Here is a 24,429-nt window from a genome sequence, read left to right as displayed (position 1 = left end):
CTTCCTTCCTTCCTTCCTTCCTTCCTTCCTTCCTTCCTTCCTTCCTTGTTTATAAATCAAATACCTTAGGACATAAGGTACTAATCACTGCATTATGCTGTGTTTCCTCACAAACCCAATGATCTTTGCAGGTTTCATTAAGAGATTAGCATGATCTGGCCTCAGATACTTCCTACCTGTGTGACTCTGGGCAAGTCACTTAATCCTGTTTGCTTATCCCTTGGCCTTCTGTCTTAGAGTTGTTATTAAGACAGAAGACACATTTTTTAAAGAGAGATATAAGAGAAAAAATACAGGAGAAAGACTAGGGGAAAAGAAGGCAGAAATCTTATCTCTCTACCCAGGTCTAGAATATTTGCACACATACACAAATGAAAGACTACATGAGTACATGAACAGAGAGCTGGCTTCCAAGTCACAAAAAGACTTGATTTCAAGTCATGCTGGGGACACATTATGGCTTGAGGGCCTTGTGGTGCAGAATGATGCAAATAAAAAGATATAGAGGTGTAATCTCCATATAGATACAGGTAGGTAAGGACTCCCTTCCCATTTGAAAATTCATATTTTAGTCAGACATGAGAAGCACATAAGGGTGGCCTCAGACATGCATTTTACAAGACTGGTAAACCAGGATTATTTATCATGATAACTGCTGCCCCAGCTCTTTAGTATTTGCATTTCCCTTAGATCAATGTGATGGAATTCTCCTGGCAGCCAATTCTCAAAGGCCCCCACTTAGTATCTCAATGCTGTTAGTTAGGATGACAACATTGAAGACTGTGTTTTGTAGTACCACAGAAAAGTCATTGTTGTTTCATGAATCTCTCAGAGGAGCAATATCCAAAGCCTTGTACATTTGGGAGAATTATTTTTAGCCAACGCATCTGACAAAGAGAATGATGACTTCTCTGTTCTGCCTTTCATTTTTAAGACTGACAACTACTATATTTGATTCTTAAGACATTCAAGAGGAGGAAAAGGTTTTTTTGCAAATATTTTAAATGAACAGTAGAGGAAAATTCTGATTCCAAGTGGGAAAAGAAAGAGAACAGTCTTTGCCACCATTTTTAAAAAAAGTTCCTTAAATGTGACTGATCTCATGGTGCTGCAGCGCTAAGATACCACATATTTACACACAAATTCCCAAGAGATGGCAGACTGGTTTTCTCAGTAAAAAAGCCCAGCCTGAGTTGGAAAAAAGTGTGGCTTACAAGAGGGCATGCCTCTTGGCAGTGAGGGTGGGAATAATAATGTTCAATTAGTGTCTTGTGGTTTCAAAAATACTTTCCCACCAAACCACCCAATGAGACTAATAAGTGTAAATATTATCTTTATTTTGCAGATGAGAGAACTGAAGCTTTTAGAGTTATAGCATCATATCCAGAACCATATATATTACCTGAGGAATTTGAACATGGGTCATCTCACTCTAAGAACAGAGCTCTTAATATAACATTCTGCCAGCTTAGGTCTATGGTAGCTCTAATTGGAAGAGGGTATGGTATAGTTGAACAACAAGACTTGGAGTCAAGAGGATCTAGGTTCAATCCCACCATTTATTACCTCCATAAGTTCATAGAGAGGCAAAGACCCTGGATCTCTTTAAGCCTCAGTGGCCTTCTCAGTAAAATGGAGATAATACTTGCCATTATCTCCCAGGGTTACTGTTTCCATTGCATAAGTAAGAATAGTTGGCTATTTATAAAACCAGAAAAGTTCATGTGAACCTTTAAAATAACAGTTCCTTATTTCTATAAAAAATTCTAGCTCTATCATACCTTATACCTACATCACACAGCTACCTATAAGAAATGAACATCCACTAAAGAATGCAAAGCAAATGAAAATACAAACAGTGGTCCATGGCAGACATATTAGGTATTACCATTGCTTTTTAGAAGCCAAAGTCTTTAGAAAAAAAAGTCTGACTTTCTAAAGAAAGAATGCAAAATGGTGACCCAGGAGATGATTTCTAATACGACATAAACTGGGGTAAATTGAGGCAAAGGGGAGGGCAAAAAGCTGTGTAGGATTCCTAGAGAAAAATCACAAAAGGCTCATCATAAATTTAGACTCTCATGGTCACACATTGCAATGGTTGTCATTTTATAGTTGAGGAGATTCCTACAAGGAGAGAATTAAGGATTTGCTAAAAATCCCCCTGGTAGTACCTAACAGTGCCAGGATTCAAAACCTAGATTTCACGGCTCCAAATACAGTGATTACATTCTCTCGTATTTCCCCAAAACTTGCAGGACTTTGCAGATGTGATTCAAAAGGTAAAACTCCATTGTTTCTCATCACCATTTCAAATATATCACAAGGAAAGTCTTTTACTTTTATTCTAAAACTTTTGGAATTAGAATTGGACAAACTAGATTTGTCTCTGACATAACTACTCTGAACTTCAGGGTTACAAAATTAATTTGTAAAATTGGTATGCTATTTACACTACCTGCCTCATAGGACTAGTGTAAGGAAAGCACAGTGCAAACTATAGACCATAAAACTGTGGCTAGCAAACTTGAATTTACATTGGCTCTATAGATTTATTCTCTCTAGCTTAGGAAAAAACATCTAGCATAGGGAAAAAAATATCCTCTCTAGCATAGGAAAAAACATACAATTCCAACTCTTAACTCTCACTTCTTTGTGGTTCCCATTTATACAAAGCTTTTTAAAGTTCTTTTTTTCACAACAACCTTCTAGATAGGTAGTTTGCACAGAACTTGTGGGCTTAGAGAAGCAGCATCTGTTATTTTGGAGCTGGTGAGCTCAATTGGATAGGTCTCCTCTCTTTTGCTATGAACAAGATGTCTATGTTATATTTCTTTTGCGGTGGTACCATTGGAAATCCCATCTACTTCAAAGTCCAATAAAGATTCCTGGATGCCAAAAATATGCCTTAGGAAGAAACCAGACAGACCCCAAAACATGTCGGTAATGTTGATAGATAACATTTAAGTCATCAGATATAAAAATACAAAGCGATATTCCAACCAAGTGTAATTCTAGGTAATTGCTTCCACTTCTAAGTTATAAACTATCTTTAGCTCCTAAAATGTGATCTGGATATCTTGAATCAGTACCAAAGTATTGTAACTGCTCTTTGAAACATTCAGTCCTATGTTTATTGTATGTAAGTGGAACTATTCATTAGGAACCAGGTGTTGACTCAATGGGAAAGTGTTTTACAATTGTATAGTCTAAGATATGAGAGAAAAATATGAGAACTCCATATTTCACATCTGTGTAAGACTTTGCACTTTTCAAAGTATTTTTTTCATAATAACCCTGGGAGGCAGGAACTGAATGTATGATGAGAACATTGAGTCTCCGAGAAATGAAGTACTTTTCCCAAGGCCATATGGTTCATAAATTGGACACTAGTTAATGTTCAAAGTTGGATGGGATTCACTATTTGCCTGAAGGAGTGTCTAATGTTCAATGTAAGTCAGAGAAATAATAAAGATTATTGCTAAAAGTGGAAATTAAAGATGGCCTGGTCTTAACCTTCTCATTTTATAGATGAAACAAATGAAGCCTTGCACTTGTGTTCAACGACATGTAGACATTTGCCACATACTTTGTTAATAGCTGAACCAAGAAAAGAACTCATGGTTCTTAACTTTCAATAAATCAGTGCTAGTTATCCAACTTTTTCATCTATTGAAAATATCTATTTGGAGAATTATTACATTTTTATTTTGTGACTATCTTTCATCATTGACCTGAAACTTCAGTGAGAGAATTCTCTCAAGTTTAATCCACTTATACTGACTACATTAGATTGACACACTATATATTATCTTCAGAATCTGGTTCACAATGGTAATTCCCCACCAGAGGACTGGGGCCAGATTGCCCTAATGAATCAATTTCCTTTTCCTCTTAAGATAAACATTTTTTGAGCCATGCCCAAGCCATAAAGTCACTTACTATTCGGTAAGTTCATACTTTGGTGTATATTTCCCAAGATGTCAGAAATAATTGATGAAAATATAATAATTATTTCTAGATTTTATCAAAAATGTTAATAAAATTTCACACTATTCTTTAGAGAAAATGGAAGGATATGGATTAGATGGTAACTGACTAGCAGATGGATTCAGACCTGAAGGGATGAAATATTTTTAATGATTCATTTTCATTGTGGTAGGAAGTCTGCTCTGCATTTTGTACCCCATATATCTGTGCTTGGCACTGTCCTGATCAACATCTTTATCAGTGACTTGGATATACGCACAGATGATATTTCATCAAATGTACAGATGACACAGAAGTTTGGAGGAATGGCTAATACAGTGGATGACAAATCCAGAAGCCAAAAGGATCCTGAAGGCCTAGGACAGTAGTGTCAAACTCAAATAGAAAAGTATCCCTGTCAGGCACATATTGACTTAGAAAACCACAAATTAACATAATCTATATTGTATTGTATTTTTATTTATTTTGTTAAGCATTTCCTAATTATATTTTAACCTGATATCAGTGCACTCAGGGGTTTTGTCAGCCTCTGACATTTCCTGGCTGAGAGTTTGACATCTCCAGGCCAGGGCACTAGGCTGAATCCAACAAAATTAAGTTCAATAGGGAGAAATGTTAAAAACTTGCAGCTGGGTATAAAAAAAATCAATGTTATAAGTACAGGATGGGGATACATGATTAGGCACAAGTAACTCTAAAAAAGACTGAAGGGTTTCACTGTACAGTGTTATTGGAAGATAAAGTTTGTTTCTCACACCAGGAAAATAATTTTATTTTTTGGTCTTGGTCTGCATTAAAAGTGACATGACTTTCAGGAATAGGGAGGTGATAATGCCACCATACTTTGCCTTTAACCAATCCCATTTGGACTACTAGATTTGGTTCTGGATATTATAGTTGTCATAGTTTAAGGACACTGATGAGCTAAAGACTGTCCAGAGGAGGACCAAAGGATGAAGAAGAGTCTTGAGTGGATGTCATATGAAGATCATTTGAAGGAACTGGGCAAAAGGTCATAAAAAAAAGAAGATTCAAGGGGAAATGCCAATTCCTTTCAAGTATCTGAAGAGCTCCGTTGCAGAGGAAGGAATAGACAGATTTATTCTTTTTGGTCTTAGTAATGAGGACCAGAAGAAATGAGAATAAATGACAAAGAGAGAAACTGAGGCATAATTTCAGGGAACTCTTTCTAACAATTCATACTCTCTAAAGGTATAATCAGATGATTAGGGAGATGGTGCATCCCCTGAAGGATCTTCCAGAAGAGGGCAGATGACCCTTTGTTATAATAGGAAGACTTTTCCTGTATGGATTGGACTAGCAGGCCACTTGGGTACCTTCTGACTCTAAAAGTCTGTGACTGAATTAGGAAAAACTATTTTTAAAAGATACCTGATTTTTCATCGGCTCATTAAATATTGATGAAGTATCAGTGCTAAATCTGATAATGATGTAGCAACCTTGGAAAAGATTTTTCTTTTTTAATAACCCACAAGAAAGCTCAAAATAGACTGTCAAAGGGTTTATGTTGACAAGGCTAACAATAGCAAACAAGAGCTTCAAAGACCATGTGTATTTAGTTCTTCTGGCCTACATAGAAAGAGGGTGGAGAAGTTGAAAGGAGTCTGGACTAGTAAATCATCAGATCCTGGTTTATAAACCAATTCTGTCACTTGGTAGTTATGTGACCTCAGGCAGGGCTTTTTCCCTCTAAGACTCAGAGTTTCAACATTTGCAGATGGGGGATAATAATAATTACACTTTCCATGTCCCCGAGTTCTTCCTGGAGAGTGTTTGTAACCTTGGAGAGCTATATAAAAGCAAGCCACTACTATTAACATCTTTACCCTTTTTAAATTCCCTAGATGTGGTAGCAACAGACTCCTTCATGCTTTATTAAATTCCGGCTCTGATTTATCATAGCATCAAGATGCCTATGGGTCCTCAGAAACCATACTGACCAACGAGACGATGGTTATTGTCTGCCAAGCTATAAATACTTTGCATCTGAGCTTGGAAAATGTGCTTATGACAGTCCTTTATCCAAGGGCTAGCCTATCTAAATTCTAAAAGACTCAACACTTAGCAGGCTAGTTGCCAGATGATGAATTTTTTGAACAAAGCAATTCATGAAAACTATTTTGTTGTTAACTCATTTTGGTTGTGTCTGATCCTCTGTGATCTTATTTAGGGTTTTCCTGGTGAAGATAATGGAGTGGTTTGCCATTTGCTTCTCCAGCTTATTTTACAGATGAGGAAACTGAGGCAAACAGGATTAAGTGATTTGCCACAGATCACAGAGTAAGGGTCTAAAGCCAGATTTGAACTCAGGTATTCCTGGCTCTAAGTTTGGCACTGACTGAAGACCATTTGCTAAGGAATAAATAGATTACAATTTGTGCCATTGTAGAGACTGTCCGCAGCAAAGACATCGCAGAACCTTAGAAGAATTACAAAGCTCATATTGATCCAAGATTTCAGAATTATATTTAATCCCTCTCTAGATCAATGCATATATTTCAATTCTGGAAGATGAGCCATTCTAAGAATCTCCCCAGACCTCAGACTAAATGGTCATTCACCTGCCTCTCCAAAATAGGTAAAAATCAGGCAGAGGACTTAGGCTCTGATCATAACTGAATACTGTCTTAAAGAGCTCTAGCAAAATAAAAAGACTCTACTCAAAAATCAGATCGAGAATTAGGAAATATGATCCATATGCACATATGTCTCCTACCAATTACTCAGGTGCCTAAGTCTGGTAAACAATAGTTTATAAACAAAAATGAGCTCAAGATTTGCAGATTACTGGGTCTTAGCCTGTGGAACTCTCCCCTGCCAAACTAAAATGCCATTCTTTGTGTGCATATTATTAACTTTAATCTCTGTTGAATGGTATGTATGCACAAGAAAATAAAAATATTAACCATTATCAAGACCCATTAAGTTGAATGCATTAATAGTTCATTAAGGGGTACACAAAACAAAAGTCATTAAGGGTGCATGCATTCTGAAAATCTCTTCTAAAAGCTCAGTGGGAAGCAGTTTCCTTTTTTCAAAGATCCTAAGTCATAGGCTCTCTTGGGCATAAGAGGACCAGAGGTCTCTCTCGTCTTTACAATAATCTCTAATTTAGCCACCATTTGCTGCTTCATCAAGGTGATACATCAAATATTTAGAGCTTCACCTGAAACCATGTCGGAAAAACTGCCATATTGATCAGGCTCCTCCCATTGTTCCACTCCATTACTTCTGCCTCCGTAGGCCATGCCTCCTCTGGTAAACACAAGAACGCTTCAGATAGATGCACCATTTTGGCTTGACCACATGCCAAGTATGGTAGTCCACTCCATTCAACTCCTGGAAGCCATCTGCTATGTACACAGCACACACTGGGTTTTTTTTGTTTGTTTATTTTTCCCCTTTGGCTTAGCCTGTTTTTATTGGTAGATGAAGGTTCTAAAGAGAAGACTCCCTTAGTCAACTGCCAACTGCTAGGCAGACTAAAATCTTAGAGAGCGGCCTTGGTTCCCTTGTTCTGGATCATTACCAGCATGTTTCTGATGTGACTCTCACTGAAGATCCAAAGATAAAAACTGATCCTGTTCTAATGTTTATATCTAGTAGGGACAATCAGATGTATTTTTTAATCTCTTTTTTCTCAATATCAATAAATATACATTTTATATATGCATATATAATATACATAAACATATTAAATATATATCATAAAATTATATTAAATAAATTAAACTATATATATTAAATGACTCGCCACATTTATAATATGTTCCATAACAAGAATAGCATTAGGAATTGATTAAATGTATTTAAAATGTCAATCAGAGTCACTTAAGACATTCAAAGATGGAGGGATGGCTTCACAAAAGGGCTAACATCTGGGGCCATCTTTGATGGGAAGCTAAGGATCTGAAAGAGGAAGAGAGGAGAAGTGAATTCACTTCCAGGCACGTGAGTAGGCTTGTGTATAGACATGATGAAGGAGTAGCAGTTCAGGGGACTTGAAAGGGGAATAAGGTGAACTAACTCTGGAAAGGTAGCTAAAGCTTTATTAGGAAGAACTTCAGACACCAAGCTGAGGAATTGCATTTTATTCTAGAGGCAACAAGGAGCCACTGGAGATTTCTGAGCAGGAGAATGACACTGCTGTATGAGCACATTTGTTAGATTATTTTGGCAACTATATGATGACTGAATTGCAGAAGGGCCTGGGGACAAAAGAATTTGAAATTAACTTTTTTAATGGGGGAAAAAATCTACTTGTGCTCATTCAAAATGTGTATTTTTATGTTTTCACAGCCTGAGAAATGCTGCCTTTCACAACACTAAGCCAGACTGAGATTGGTAGCATAATTTCCTTTTTAGATAACACAAAATGGAAAGTTACTTGTATTAAAAAATATGGCCAAACAATATGGCAAAAGAGTGATCTTGCCTTTCATATTTCATCTCTGTTTTAATAAAAGAAGAAATATCACTTTACCCCTTCTTAAAAAAACCTATCAACCTGGAGGAAGCTGGGTAGCTCAGTGGATTGAGAGCCAGGCCTAGAGATGGGATGTCCTGGGTTCAAATCTGGATGCAGACAGTTCCTAGCTGTGTGACCCTGGGCAAGTCACTTAACCCCCATTGCCTACCCTTAATCACTCTTCTGCCTTGGAACCAATACACAGTATTGATTCTAAGATGGGAGGTAAGGGTTAAAAAAAAAAGAACCTATCAACCTAAGATGATCAGGGAAAAAGATAAAGAACCTATATGTTCTAAAATATTTATAGCCACTCTCTTTGTGGTAGCAAAGGACTGGAAATTGAAGGAATGCGCACCTATTGGGGAATAGCTAAACAAATTGTGACATAAGATTTTGACGGAACACTACTGTACTGAGAGAAATGACAAGTAGGAAATTTTTTTTTAAAAATAGGAAGACCTAAATGGAATTATGAAAAGTGAAACCAAGAGGCAACTAGGTGGCTCAGTGGATTGAGAGGCCAGAGATATGTTCAAATCTAACCTCAGACACTTCCTAGATGTGTGACTCTGGGCAAGTCACTTAACCCCCACTCCTTGGTCCTTACCATTCTTCTACCTTGGAACCAATACATGGTTTTTATTCTAAAATGGAAGGTAAGGATTTGGTTTTTTAAAATTAAAACCCTTACCTTTTCTCTTAGAATCAATATCGTGTGTTGATTCCAGGGCAGAAGAGTGGTAAGGGCTAAACACTGGAGGGAGGGGGGAGGGTTAAGTGACTGACTCAGGATCACACAGCTAAGAAGTGCCTGAGGTCAATTTGAACCCAGGACCTCCCATCTCTAGGTCTGGCTCTCAATCCACCAAGCAACCCAGCTGCTCCCTCAATTAAAAATTAAGAGTGAAATGAGCAGAACCAAGAGAATATTACATATGGCAAGAAATACTGTTTGAAGAATAACGTATGTGTATACCTCCAGAAAAAGAACTGATAAATAGAAACGAACAAAACATAGTTTTATATGTACATATACCTATCATTTTATAATATATGCTGATATGATATATACATAGATGTATGCCATGTATATATTTCATATACAAATATATGTCAAATGATGCCTTCTCTAATGCGAGGAATGAAGGAGGAAGGGACATATCTGGAAACCTTAATGTAACAAACAAATTAATTAATTTAACTCTAAAAACCAATTTGCAGTGAAACCTGGTTTTAATGTGATTACACTAATGGTATAAAACTTACAAAGAATTGTAAGAGGATTAAAAATGAATACCAGGAACCATTGACAAGGTCCTGGACCTCTTCCTGGCCTCTATCCCTTCCCATCCTGCCTCCAGCTGCCTTGCCTCCCTGAAGCCTGTTCTGCTTTGTTCTAAACCTCCAGCTTTGACTCAAACACAATTAAAACCAATGTTTTCATTTTTAAATCCTGAAACACTGTTCAGAGTAAACAGAATGACTGAGTTAGCAGGGACCTTAGAAATCATCCAGTCCAACCCCATCACTTTACAAATGATGAAAGCACAGGAGGGGAAGGTGAAAGGAATCTGCAGGAGAGCCTTGGGCTAATGAGTGGCAGGACCAGGACTTGAACCCGTGTTTCCTAACTACAAGTCAGTAAAAACAGTCCTGTTTCCAACCATGCTAGTTGGCATCCCTTTTTTCTTTCATCTCAGGAAAGCATGCCTTCTCTTTAAATTGTTTCTGTCCATACTGTCTCTCAGATCAGAAGCTCTATGTGGCCCAGAACAAATATAGACTAATTATAGAGTTCATAGTAAGATAATTGAACATAGAGATGATTAACTAACAAAGCATGGGACTAGAAATGAACCTGTTTCACTTCTGGCTATTTTTAAAGCTGATTTTTGTTAGAGATTTCCATTCTTTCTTTATATGAAATAGTGAGCAAGAAGAGGTGCCAAGAAGGCAGATAAAATAGCTCTCAGCAGAAGGAGGTGGAACACATGTTGCCATCACGTCACAGAGAGAAGACAGTACCCAGAAGGAGGGAGGCAGTATAGTAACACTGGTGAGAAGTCTGCATTTTGAGTCAAGAGGAACCTCTTCACCTCAGTTTCCTCATCTGTAAAATGAGCTAGAGAAGGAAATGGCCAACCACTCCAGTAACTTTCCCAAGCAGATCACAAAGAGTAACATAACTGAAACGGATGAACAACAACCACCACTACATCACAGGTAATGCCACAAATGGCATTACAATGCAGTGATATATTGCACAGGGTAGAGCACTAGACCTTAAATTAGGAAGATCTGAGTTCCAATCCAGATTTAGAAAATAACTAAACTGTGTGACCCTAAGTAAGTAGTTTAACTTTTATCTGCCTTAATTTCCTCATTTATAAAAAAGGAATAATAATACCATCTACCTCCTACATTGGTGATGAGAATTAAATGAGATAATATCTATAAAGTGTTTTGCAAATCTTGAAGAGCTATATAAAAGCTGAAAGCTTTCCAAAAGTTCTCTAATCAAAATTTCAAGAGCAAAAAGAAGAATGAAAAATATATGGCTGAGAACATTAAAGATGAAAAGAAAAATGAGCATTTATAATACCCTTCTAATAAGAGTACCAAGGGATCAATCCTTCTGAATTTATTGAGTATATCCATGCATCATGCAGGAATTCCTAAATTACTTCTTGATAAGACAAGGTATGATATGTTCAGAGTTGTGCCTCTGAATAGAGAAGGCAGGTCTAAGGTGAAGCACAATGGGGACGGGTGGGGGTACAGAGGACACATCGTTTTTTTTTTTTAATATTTAATTTTTTTAGAAACATTTTCCATGGTTACATGATTCTTGTTTTTAGTTTCCTCTTCATCTCCCCATATCCAATGCGCATCTCCACTGGTTTTAACATGTGTCATCAATCAAGACTTATTTATATATTATTGATAGTTACATTGGTGTGGCTGTTTAGTGTCTACATCCCCAACCATGCCCGCATCAACCCATGTGTTCAAGCAGTTGTTTTTCTTCTGTTTCCACTCCTGTAGTTCTTCCTCTGAATGTGGGTAGCGTTCTTTTCCACAAATCCCTCAGAATTGTCCTGGATCACTGCATTGCTGCCAGTACAGATGTCCATTACATTCTATTTTACCACAGTGTATCAATCTCTGTGTACAATGTTCTTCTGGCTCTGCTCCTTTCACTCTGCATCAATTCCTGAAGGTCTTTCCAGTTCACATGGAATTCCTCCAGTTTATTATTCCTTTGAGCACAATAGTATTCCATCACCAACATATACCACAATTTGTTCAACCATTCCCCAATTGAAGGGCATCCCTTCATTTTCCAGTTTTTTGCCACCACAAAAAAATGCAGCTATAAATATTTTCATACAAGTCTATGATCTCTTTGGGGTACAAACCCAGCTATGCTATGGCTGGATCGAAGGGCAGGCAGTCTTTTATTGCTCTTTGGGCATAGTTCCAAATTGCCATCCAGAATGGTTGGATCAGTTCACAACTCCAATGGAATTTTACTCTAATATTTAACATAGTTATTTTGTGATGTCAAGTTTTATGAGTAACAGTTATTTTGTGATGTGAAGTCGATGAATCATGGTGAAGGCTTCAAGCCTGCAATGACTAAGTATTAAATGAAGAATTATCAAGCATGTATTATGTAGAGGGCTCAGGAAGGAGGTTTGTAGAAGGAAGGTTTTTAAACCTTGATAGGAACATAGAGATGTCTTGTTGCCACTTGGCATATGCTAAATTAAAAAATAAAGACTACGTCATACTTAAATATTAATTTAAAATAATATATTTAGGATATTCCAGAGTTTAGTGCATGCAAAATCCCATTATTTATTGTCTTTTAAAACAAGGTTTTCATTTATGGTTATGAAAATGCAGAGGAGATTTTGCTGTGTTTATATTTTTTGCTTTCTCTACAACATTAGCTTTATTGCATTTTAAGCGAGACAGATCATAATCCAAAAGGTAATAAAACAAACTATCGATATGTCGGAGTCTCTGAAAACAGGTAAATCTGTCATGTCATAAATTCTACTCCTAAGTCAGCCTTCTAAATGATGTGTTGTGCAATTTGTCATCTTCGAAATTCTAATAAAATGGATGCTTCCCAGTTTACTAAAGCATACATTATGCTCAAATTGCCCAATTCACTTTATCAACACATAATTCAACACAATTACCAAAATGGATAACAGGGTAAGATGCTGTCCAACTTCTCATATATCAACTGCCCTGATTTTATTTCCACCCATCTAGAAAAACACAAGATATTTATGTGCATGCTATGACTCTATGACATGCTTGGAATCATTACATTTCTCAATATAGAAGGGTGATACCTAAAACACCCAACACGCTCTCCACCTGAGTGGCTTCCTCTTTGTCCAGGTGAGCTCCTCTAATAAACCATACCCTGAAAAATATGATTTATAACTTTTTATAAAGTAAATGATGTGTGGAAAAGCAGAGTAAAAGAACAAATGGCTGACCTGAGGTCAAGCTTCACTACCTTCATAAATTTTATCTATTCTCACTAAGATGTGATAAATTTTCATGGGTCTAAAACAAGGAAAGTCCACAGATTTGTTGTAACTAATTTTAAACACGGTCAGGTGGTAGCAATTTAATGGTACTGGCACTTCTGTTTACAGCATTTCCCTAGTGTCTTAAAGAACCCTATCAAAGTAAATAAGGTTAAATGAGTAAATGAGTCCTGGACTAGGAATAATATAGATATCAAGCCTACTATTCAACAGGGTGAATTATCCTCTTTCTGAAAGTTCTTTGGACTCTCCCTAGCCATGCAATGCCTATGCGATTTTCTATGATTTTAACAGTTTGACACTGTGGTCCAACATTCATAACTTCTAATTTTTCAGTATCTTAAAATGTAGTTTAATTCAGCAAGGAGAAAAACTTACTAAAAACAATTAGGGGGCACAGCTGGGTGGCTCAGTGGATTGAGAGCCAGGCCTAGAGATGGGAGGTCCTAGGTTCAAATCTGGCCTCAGACACTTCTTAGCTGTGTAACTCTGGGCAAGTCACTTAACTTCCATTGCCTAGCCCTTACCACTATGATGGAAGGTAAGGGTTTAAAAAAATAAATAAAAAATAAAACAATTAAGTATTCTATTACTATCTCCTCTCTTATTTTGGGTTTCAAGCAACTGTTTATGGTTTGTTGTTTTTTTTTTTTTTTATCCTTTCTAGTAGGAGGATGAATCCTTCTGTTATAATGATGAATGATAAAATGCAAATCTTAACCACAAGTCAGTTGCTTGATATCATAAAAGAGCCACATATACTCAAAGGCTACAAAATTGGAAGGATTGTAGATTTTTATAAAAAGAACTGGAAGAAATAGAATCAATACATTATCATAACTAATTATTCACCAATAATGAAAAAAAACCATCCCAAGAAATGATCTTTTCCTAATTTTATGTAAAAGGCAAATCATATTAATTTCTGTTAAAGACATGAACCCAATTGTGGAGGAAGAAGGGAAGTTATCTGTCTAAATATTTGCATATTAAAGCTTTTACCATGGAACTATGAAAAGAAGAAAGCAAGTAGCAAATACTTAGGTCATGTAACAAAATTAACAGATAGCTCTAGAAGGAAAATAATTGTATTAGTGAAATCTAGTTTTCTAGGGATTTGTGTCTAAAAAGTCTCCTACTCCAACTCCAAAGATCTTATAGGATGACTTCTCTTGCTATGGGGAGACCTTGATCTCAAAAGCTATGGCAGCAGAAAATAAAAAGCTATGGCAGACACTGCCAACCTGGAAAGACCATACATCTTCCATTGGAAGTCTAGTGTGTTTTGTAAAGGATTGATCTTCAGGGAAAAACAAAAACAAAACTTTGGAGAACGTGGAAACTCATGAAACCACATGCTAAGTCATGGAGGAGTTCAGATCACAACCAGTGAAGTTAAATTCATTGACTTGGAAACCAAGACAATCAACATTTCACTTCTTACCCATGTTTGAACATACATCTCAATATAGTCATAGTAGCCTAGGACATATCATGTACATTCCTATCATCATATCTGTGCTCACAATTTCTCCTCTTTGGCTTCCTATGAATCTCTGTACCCTAACCCCACAATTATCCCAGGCCCAACCCAAAATCTATCCCCTCCATGAAGCTTTCACTGATTATTTAAATCACAAGTAATCATGGAATCAAATGCAAATACAGAATGAGAAAGGGGCCATAGAAGTAGAGATGAGCAATGTTACTTTTAATTTTTTTAAGGGTAAAGATAGAGTCTTCAAAACACAGGATGATAATTCTGCATTCAAATCCTGGCATAATTCTAAAATGTGTTATTAAAGGGATGGTTTCAGAACATTTTTACAGGGAAGTAGTGATCACTAAAAGCAATTTCAGTTCATCAAGAAAATGTCATTGTAAATTACCCTCATTTTCTTTTCTTGAAATGATTATTGGAAGGGTACATGAGGAAAATGATGAAGATATACTATATGATAATTTTAGCAAGGCATGTGAAATTCCCTGGTGGACAAGATGGAAAATGCAAATGCAAAATGATGATATAATTCAGTGACTTCAGAAGGGGCTGAATGATTGGGCCCAAAGACTAGCAATCAATATTAACCAGGGAAGACATTTCTATTGGAGTTCTACAGCGTTCTGAGGTCTTCGGCCCTGTTCATTTCTGAGTGTTGAACAATGACTTGGACGAAGGCATTGGTGGGATTCTTAACACGTTTGGTGATGGAAGAAATAATTAATTTATTATAAGACAGAATCAAAATTAAATTAAATCCCCAAAGGGCAGAATAATGGGCTAAATCTAATAAGATAAAATTTAAAAGAATCTAAAAATCTAAGTATCAATTTTATTTTTTCACAATTTCTTTAAAATGAACAAGGACCAGGCATGGAGGTACATGCCTTCATCCCAGCTTCCAGGAACAGCCTGAGTTCCATCTCAGTTTTCTGACTTTTGACTTATATGGCTAAATTACTGGTTACACAGGCCTCAGTATCCTCATTGGCAAAATGAAGAGGTTGAATTCACTGGTCTCTAAGACATCTTTCAATACTAATCTATGAAAACAATTTTCACTTTGGGGCTCTACAAATTAGGAATGCCATTCACAAACTAGAGAAGAACCAGAGGAAAACAATTGTGATGGAAAGGAAATTCAAACTCATGTTTCACGAGGATCATTTGAAGGCAGTGGAAAGGCTTATATTGTATAAGAGAGGCCTCATGGGGAACATGATAGTAACCTTGGAGTAGATGAAGAGCTCTCATATTTTTTAGCCCCATGAGGCAGAACTAGGAGCAATTAATGAAAGCTTTAAGAAAGCAAACAAAGTCCTAAGACTTGGATCTACCCCAAAGGTCTTTCTTGGGAGAAGGGAATGCCATGCCACTAGAGCTCTCCAAGTAGAAACTGAAATGACTACTTGTCCTTTATTTTAAGTAGATCTACTCAGATAGGGATTTCTGTTTAGACAATTTTAGAAATCTCTTTCAACTCCCAGATTGTAAGCTGAATCCCTATATTACTTATATGACACTAATATATATTATATTTCATTATAGTTTTGCAAGTATGTGTATGTGTGTATGCATAAGGTGAAACATGCATTATTGAGGGAAAAAGAAGAAATAACATCAAATGTTAAGGGAAAAATAGGGAATGTTATGAAATACAATTATTTAATAGTACTTTTTAATACTCTGTGAAGATAAGGGAGAATGGCATTTTAAAATAAATAAGAAAATAAGTAAAGATTTTAAAAATGTTTTGTTGAGGCCATTAGTTATTTCTAGAAATATCACTCCCTCCACTAAATGAGCCTTTCTTTGATAGAAAGAAAAATAAGGAATTAAATCTACCAAATATTTGACCATACCTGTCTATAATATTCCAAAGTTCTTTTCTTCCTTTCTATAGCAAGGAAGAAGAGGCATTTCCTTGGAAAACTGGTGATTTTCAGTGAAAAACCAGGACTGAAGATACAAAACCAAGAAAAAAAATACTAAAAATGGGTGAAAAGATGAAAAATCCATTTTTAAGCTCATCAACAAACTCAGGGAATGGTAAAGACATGGCGACAAATGTGAAAAAAGTGTGGGTGAGAGAAAATATTTCTCAAGATTAGGCACTGAGAAATGGCTTGCCATAGAATTCTGTGTCAAGGTAACATGTCCAAGTAAGAGGTAAGCTATTTACAAAAAATCAAGAATAAATTAGTTCATTATTAAAACAATTAAAAATATTGATAAAATTTAAAAAGGGAGTGAACAAAGTTAGATATCTAATATTGCTTAATTCTTTTTTAAAATTGTAATAATATGAAAATAGGAATTGAACTCATCCATCACTTAAAATCACAAGCTAAATCACGTCTATTGCATATGCAATTTCATTGACAGAATTCATAAACAGAGGAGCACAATATTTAACTTCAACTTTTTAATTTTCTGATAGGTCCAATTCATTCTTTATATAAGTTTATGCCCACTAATAGGTAAACTTCCCAGAAATGAATTGACTTCACCTAAGATTTTAAAAATTAAACCTGAAAAATCTATTCCTAAAAGCTATATTGCTAGAATGTTAGTGAAATGTTAAATACCTTAAAGCACTATATTGTATTATGCAGTAAGAAAATCTTATCCTTCCAAGGACCTATTTCTAACAGAGTCTATGAAGCTAGTCACCAAATAGCAGGGTACATGACTAAAAATCCTTGAATTTTCTGTTACCATGAATGTGTTGGATAGAAAAGGAATAACTATTTTGTTGACTGAATTAGTAGATGGTCTAGAGCAACGGTCGGCAACCTTTTTGGTCGTGAGAGCCATAAACACCTGCAGAAGGAGGAGGATGGAGGCAGAAGGCACTGGAATATGGGACAGGGGGTGAAGGGCCCCCTGAGGCACATCCTGGGGCTCTGCCCGGACTGGCTGGTCTGGAGGTGGAGCCAGACATGGCTCGAGAGCCATACTTTGCCAACCCCTGGTCTAGAGAATATATAACAGACTAAAAAAAATTTTTTCCCAGGCCCAAGAACTTCAGAACCATTGGTTAAAAACCATTTGAAAATAGGAATCCTGCAAGTAAGAGATCCCAATGGTATGTGCCACATAATAATATTCACTTTAGAAGTAAAAATCTTGTTATATAAGTTAGGGTGAGGGTAAGATTACAGCAGATAAAAGAAGAGGAATCAAAGAACTAGCAAATGAATATAACAAACACCCCCCAAAACATATAGATAGTGATGTTCAAATAGAATAACCAGAAATAGATATAATAATATACATATTTATATTTAAATGGAGGGAAAGGACAAATTATTTATATATGCTGTAGTCTAGTTCCTATCTGAAATGCTTTGAACAAAATAAGGTAACATTTTGGGTTCTTTCCAAGCTTGGGCTCCAAAGATAATAAAAAAAGGATTTAGTATGTGTGCGACAGCTTGGGATAAATACGGCACACTCGTCCATCTATTGTTTAATTTGGCCTACAAAGCACAGCTGGCTTTTCATTGAGCATCCAGGACATTCAAAAAAAGATGTTCCAAAAAACAAGGAAAACAAATGAATTGAAGAGTCAGTTGAGACCATAGCCAAGTTATTTTGAGCCTCTTGGAGGGCTAACATAATAAGATACAGCACCTGTGACCTCATAACCCAAAGAGGAAAAAGGCCTGAAATCTAGGTGGACTATTCAGCTGAAGTTATCCATGGAGAGTTAGAACATGAACATGTCCTTATTGGACTAAACCACTGAATAACCATGAGAAGCATACACTGCCTTTTGGAGTCAGGAGTACCAGCCATCTGTCCTTTCCCTGATAATAAGCTTAGCTTTGTGCCATCTTTATATTTCTCAGGGAGATTATGGCCACATACCACTTGTTGATTTTTTTTTCCTTCTTAAATAATCATTTTCAGGATTTTGGTCACAAGTGTTCTAGTGCCAGTTATTAGAATACATATGCTTTTTATGAGCATAATTTGTAGGATCTAAATAATGTTATTAAAAGTTGAGGAAATGCCTTCATGTATCATATATAAATTTTTGGAGGGCAGGGGCTATGCCTTTTAATTTACACGTGGAAGAGCATCGTGTGTGTGTGTGTGTGTGTGTGTGTGTGTGTGTGTGTGTGTGTGTGNATTATTTCTTTATAATATGTAAATGTATTTAATATGTAGCATATACACATATAATATATAAATTAACAATTTATATAACTAAATATATTTAATATATAAATATAATAAATATAAAGAAATAATATTGCCATAAATAATTATATATTATATATGTATACATTGATACACACATACATATGTATATATAGAAATCTATCATCTATCAATATTTCCTTAGTTTCCTGAGGAATTCATAACCCACTCACCTTGATATCTAAAAGAATCTGTCTCTTTGAGACAATGAAAACTCCAATGACCAAGTACCAATATGCATAAGCAGTAGGCACTTGATATAAGGTGTCCCGACAGTATTAGTGTGGTTTTAAGTTATCAAGATTTTTAAAGCTTCTTTGCTCAATTCACCAATAATTGAATAAATGAATGCAAAAAATTGAGGTTTCAAACTAAGAACAGCATTTCTTTTGTTAGGAAGCAAAAACTCAAGGAATTTCAAAATCTCTCTACTTAGAACTGGAAGGAGGAGAGAGGACCTGGTGTTGAATTCTGGAACTTCCATTTCCTACCCACTTGGCTTTGGGTAAGATTCTTTACTTCTCTGGACCTGTTTTCTCATCTGTAAAATATAGATAACCTCTACTGTCTGTTTAGGCTCTAAATATATAATCTTTTGTGCTATGAACTAAACTTCAATGTTCTTTGACTAAAAGAAGGGTGCCTTCTATTTTAAAATATTTCTTAAAGTTTTTCCCCCTTTAGCATATAAATTCTGTCAAGAGCAGACTGTAGAGTATCTTCTAATGTACAAAAGTTCAAGACCTATAATCAATATAAAATGTTGTTGGAGGGAGGGAAGGTTCATAGATTATATTTATTGAACACCCACTGTGTGGATAGCATTAGGCTATGGCAGAAATAGAATTCATATAAAGCCAGCAAAAATTGGGCCACTGTCCTTTTCTGACTCACAATGTGATTATTATAGGGAGAAAGGACATCACCACAAGTGGGAAAATTGGTTATGGTTATACATCAATATACTTCTAAGTGCCCTGTAACTAGGGAAGCTAGAGTAGAATTGGTCATTCTAATTGTTGTTATTAAATGGTTCTCTAGGAGTCCTAAACATAGAGAACTAAGTCAAACCAACTGTGTAGTGAGTATATATATCCACAATATTTTTTGCCACATAGGAAAAAAAGCCATCAGCTATAAGTGGAATGTAAGTTACAAACTTATCCTTTTAAATTTTCCTTGAAATTATCTCATAATGACTCATTGCACAGTGGAATGGATCCTGAAATACTGCCAATAGAGTATAAGCCCTGGCAAGCCCTACAGTTCTGGAACATTTTCAAGAGTCAAGACACCCACCATGTCAAGACCAATCTATATAGACTCAAAACTACAACCAGAAGGCATAAAGATGAAGATTTGCTTATTCATTTGTAGGGGGCTGGAAGGAAAAGAGCTACAACTCGCAGCCAATCTACTAAGATATGGAAGTGTTAGGGGTCTATCCTGCATAGAAGGCTACACTAATCTAATGACAGATCCTTGATGTATTTAATTTTAAATGAAGTCTATAGCAAGTTAAAAATTAATGAGAGAAATCATCTTTTACTTTTTCATTTTTAGTTGATAAAAAACAAATGAATTGTACCCATGCATCATAATATATTATTATATTATATAATATCTAAAATTTAGAAATAGGATATGAATATGGAAGGGATTATCATTCTTTACCTTGCTTTAAACTTCTATAAGAAATGGTGATAATTAGCAAAGGCTCTTTTTCCATTCTCAATTTTCAATGCCAACTGCATATTTGAATAGGTCAAGTTGGAGTTATTTTAATTGCTTTCATTGCCTTTTCATCTTTTCACTTTTCTTTGGTTTGGAGATAATTTTGGCCTTTGTCATGAGTTGTTGATGGTAAAACAGAACACATATGGCTGATTGAAAAAGGGCTCCCATTTAAGTGAAACTCTCTGTTATAATAATTAGCTTTTTTTAAGAATAGAGACAATATATCCTGGACTCACAAGTCTGCCTGATTCCCTCCTTTGCTGCTTAAGAGAGATTAGATCAAAGGTTAGTGGTATAATTATAATCACTCTGAGCCACCAGTTAGAAAAATTCCTAACATGTAGACAGAGGTTTGGCTCTCTGCTATAAATTTACATTTATGAATATTTCTAATTAACCTCTGATCTCTTCATAGTTAAGGTAAAGGGTTAATTAGGGGTTACTAGAAATGTGTGCGTAAAAAAAAAACAGTATAATGTATTATAGTATTTGTCAATGGTAGCTAAAAGTGTAATCTTGGGAAAAAGCAAACCTTTTCTTCAAACTTCAATTGATGTGGTAGTTAGAACGGGTGTTATCAACCCAAGCCTTCTCCTCTAATGGGAGAAATGGTTCTCTTCAATATCTTTTTCTCTACCATGTGTCTATTTCTTAGTCTCAAACATGCTCTGAAAGCTTTTTCATGATCCTCCCTATGGTCAGTTTTGCATTAAAGTAGCAGAGTATCACTGAATGTCAACACTGATTTAGCCAGATGAATTCTTAATAAAATTTGTCCATCCTTTGGTCCTCATGAATAGATGTTGGCATCTATACTTCCACGGTAGTCTTTGTTTTTGCTCGTCATGGGTATTAGAGGACAGGATGACAGAATGCCTAGTGAAATGATGTTTCTTTTTGATTTGAGGAGCGTGATGAAACTGAATGCAATGATTCCTTTATTTGCCTCTCTAAGGAAAATCTGTGAAGCCCGTCTTGCATTTAGCTGCAATGACATTCTATCTTCTGATTTTATTTACAGCAAATTTTTTATATTGTGACAATTCATTCTTTGAGAATCAGATTGATTCAGTGATCATTAGATATATGCTGGATATTTAAAGTACCAATAATTCAATTAATATTCATAATCTAAAAGCCTCTGATTCTTAGTATTCTCTATCTCCCTTTTGAAATCCTCATTACAGAAGCAAAGGTCACATTACAGAACCAAGGGACATATATTTTTCTTTGTTTTATGAGTTTTCATGGCTGAATACTATATCAGTGTGTAGCTAACTTATCGGTGAGGAGCCTCCTCTTTTATAAGTCCAGTCAGGGTCCTACTTAAAGTCTTTCTTAGCTTAAATCTGGCAGAAATCAAACTCTCCTAGGAACGCCCTCGGGGAGATCTTAGGGGCATCACCACATCATGATAAGGTCTATTTAAAGGGTTTGTGATTTAATGAGACAGGTCTGAAGAAACTTCACTAGTAAAGGCTTCTCTCTAGGTTCAAAGGATCATAGATATAGAGGTGGAAAGGACCTTAGAGGTTAGTAAGACCAGATGAAGATCTGCATGAGTTAAGAGACTTGACCAGTGCCCAAGGTAGATTTCCACTAGGGTCTTCTTAATTCGAGGTGCAGCATTCTATCCACTATACCAGTGGGGTCAAGCATAATTAGAAATGGAGGTCACTAATTTCTAAATAAAGGGAACTGCAATATGAATTATTTTTAAAAGATATTGTCTAGGTTTTATTTGTATTTTTATTTATTGTTTTAAATGTTTCCAAATTCTATTTTAATTTGTTTGTGGTTTACTTGGGAAGTGTTGCAACAGACAATAGGATATCCTTACATTGTACCACATAGCTGAGGATGCCTCCCTCCACCAACAAAGATCACAACTTCAATACAAATTAGTACATGGTCCTCAAAAGTTTCTGTGATTATTAAAAAAAAAGAACTGGAAATGAAGATCACCAACTTTTATGCCAGAAAGAGTTTAGAAAGAGTTGCCTGAGGGCACCATGAGGAAAAATGACTTGCCTAGGATGACAGATTAAATAGAGCTTAAAATCAAGTCTCCTTGACTCCTTGGATGGATTCAACCACCATGTCACTCTGCCTCCCATAAAGAGGCTTATTTTAAGGGAATAATGTGAGGATTACCTAGCTAATTATGGGAAAATATTTTGGAAAATGTAATTTCTATAATATTACAGAAGACCAGTTTTGTTTGGCACCAAATTTGCATTATGATGCAGAAAGAGCTAAAAATATGAAACAGTAATCCACTGAAATGCAGGTAAATTTACCAACTCAAAACTTTTCATCAAGTTACTTCTCTAAAATTTATTTTATCTAATGAATTTACTGACATTTCTTTTACATTAATGTTACAACTAGGAATAATACATTTTAAATGATAGCTTTTTTACATGTTAATGGATGAAAAATTAAATCATCATGAATATGTACACTATAATTCTGTTCCTGTAATAAAATACATTTTGCTTTTATTGGTATAGAGTTGTGGTTCTTGTGGGACCTATAGTCCTGAGAAGAAAAAAAATATACAACTACTATTTTCATCACACAAACTATTCCAACTACAAAATAAACCTATTACCAGGTAGATTTATCTTTGTACAGAAAGCCAATATTGTTATCCTCAATCGAGTTGATAGTAACTGATGCATAGCTATAATAAAACTGGTATAACTGAATATTTTAATAGTGAAATATGTTTGTATATATACATGTGAATAGTGCATATATTTCTCCTAAGATATTTTCCTTAGTTCCTTCAGTAATTTAATATGAAAAAAAATTTTCAAGGGTTTTTTTTTCTATTTTATAATATGGTTTGCTGAGGGAAAAAATGAATACCTTTTTATTTGTAGGAGCTTTCCTGAGTCCTGAACTATAAGCAGATTCATTATAAGATATAGGGAAAGAGAAGCGTTAGCCAATAATCAACACCAAATTATAAACTAAATCATAAAGTGCAGTTGAAGCTAGTGCTGACTGGTGTATTTACTAAAGAAGTTAGATGATGATATGGAAGTTGAAGCTGGGGAGACCAACATATTTTCCTATTCATGACAATAGACTCTGACATTGCATTAAGTAAGGTCCATTCTTCACTACTATTTTTTCCTTCAAAATATGTGCTTTTGGGGGCAACCAGGGAGATAAGCCTAATTCAAGAGGTACACTTGACCCAAACTGCTCTTTAACATCACTCTGGCCATAGTGCTTGTGTCAAAAATCTGCATGGTTTCTGCTGTTTAGCAAGTTATAAATAAGACCTCAGGAAGAACTGGAGGACCCCTGCTATCTGCTTCTACTTTACCTATTATTAAGCCTCAGCTTTAGATAATCATCCAGAGGGAAAAAGTACTTGAAGAGGGATTCTTAACCAGGTCTTTATTATTATTATTATTAATATTTTGATACTGCATTTCAATATAATTGACTTTCATTGTAACCCTATTTAGGTTATCCCCCAATTAAAAACATTATTTAGAGAAGGATTCCATAGTCTTCTTTGCCATGATACACAAAGAAAGGATAAGAATCAATAGACTAAAGCTTGATAGGGGTAGATAGAGTAGAAAGAGCACTGAAGCAGGGGTCATAAGACCTGGGTTCTACTTTCTTTGTACATCTCCTTGGACAAGTCAATGGATTTCATTTCCATATTTTAAAATGAGGAGTTTGGACCAAATGCTCTCTATAGTCACTATGGGCTCTAAATTCTGTGATCCAGTTATAAAAGAGCATAAGTCTTTATGGATGGGCATTTCCTTCAAAGAACAGTGTGGTTCAGATATTTGTCTTTTTAGGCTTGTGCAAACATTTTGCTAACAGTTAAAGGTGGGAGTGGTAGCTTTAAATACAAAGGAGAGATATTTTTGGACTCATGTCTTTAAATCCAC

General features: G+C 35.6%; 1 protein-coding gene across 1 annotated transcript in view; it reads right to left on the bottom strand.

Moving 5' to 3' along the window:
• Positions 1–24,429, bottom strand: part of GPM6A (glycoprotein M6A) — a 160,961-nt gene that overhangs the window by 107,231 nt on the left and 29,301 nt on the right. Inside the window, exons 2-3 of the mRNA XM_044681668.1 lie at positions 7,541–7,610; positions 7,178–7,284 (exon numbers count right to left, since the gene is read on the bottom strand). Of these exons, the coding sequence (XP_044537603.1) occupies positions 7,178–7,284; positions 7,541–7,610 (177 nt within the window). The remainder of the gene's footprint in view (positions 1–7,177; positions 7,285–7,540; positions 7,611–24,429) is intronic.

The sequence above is a fragment of the Gracilinanus agilis genome, chromosome 6 (assembly GCF_016433145.1).
Source record: "Gracilinanus agilis isolate LMUSP501 chromosome 6, AgileGrace, whole genome shotgun sequence".
NCBI lineage: Eukaryota > Metazoa > Chordata > Mammalia > Didelphimorphia > Didelphidae > Gracilinanus > Gracilinanus agilis.
Note: the sequence above shows the minus strand (reverse complement) of the source record. Positions and strands in the feature narration are given on the sequence as shown.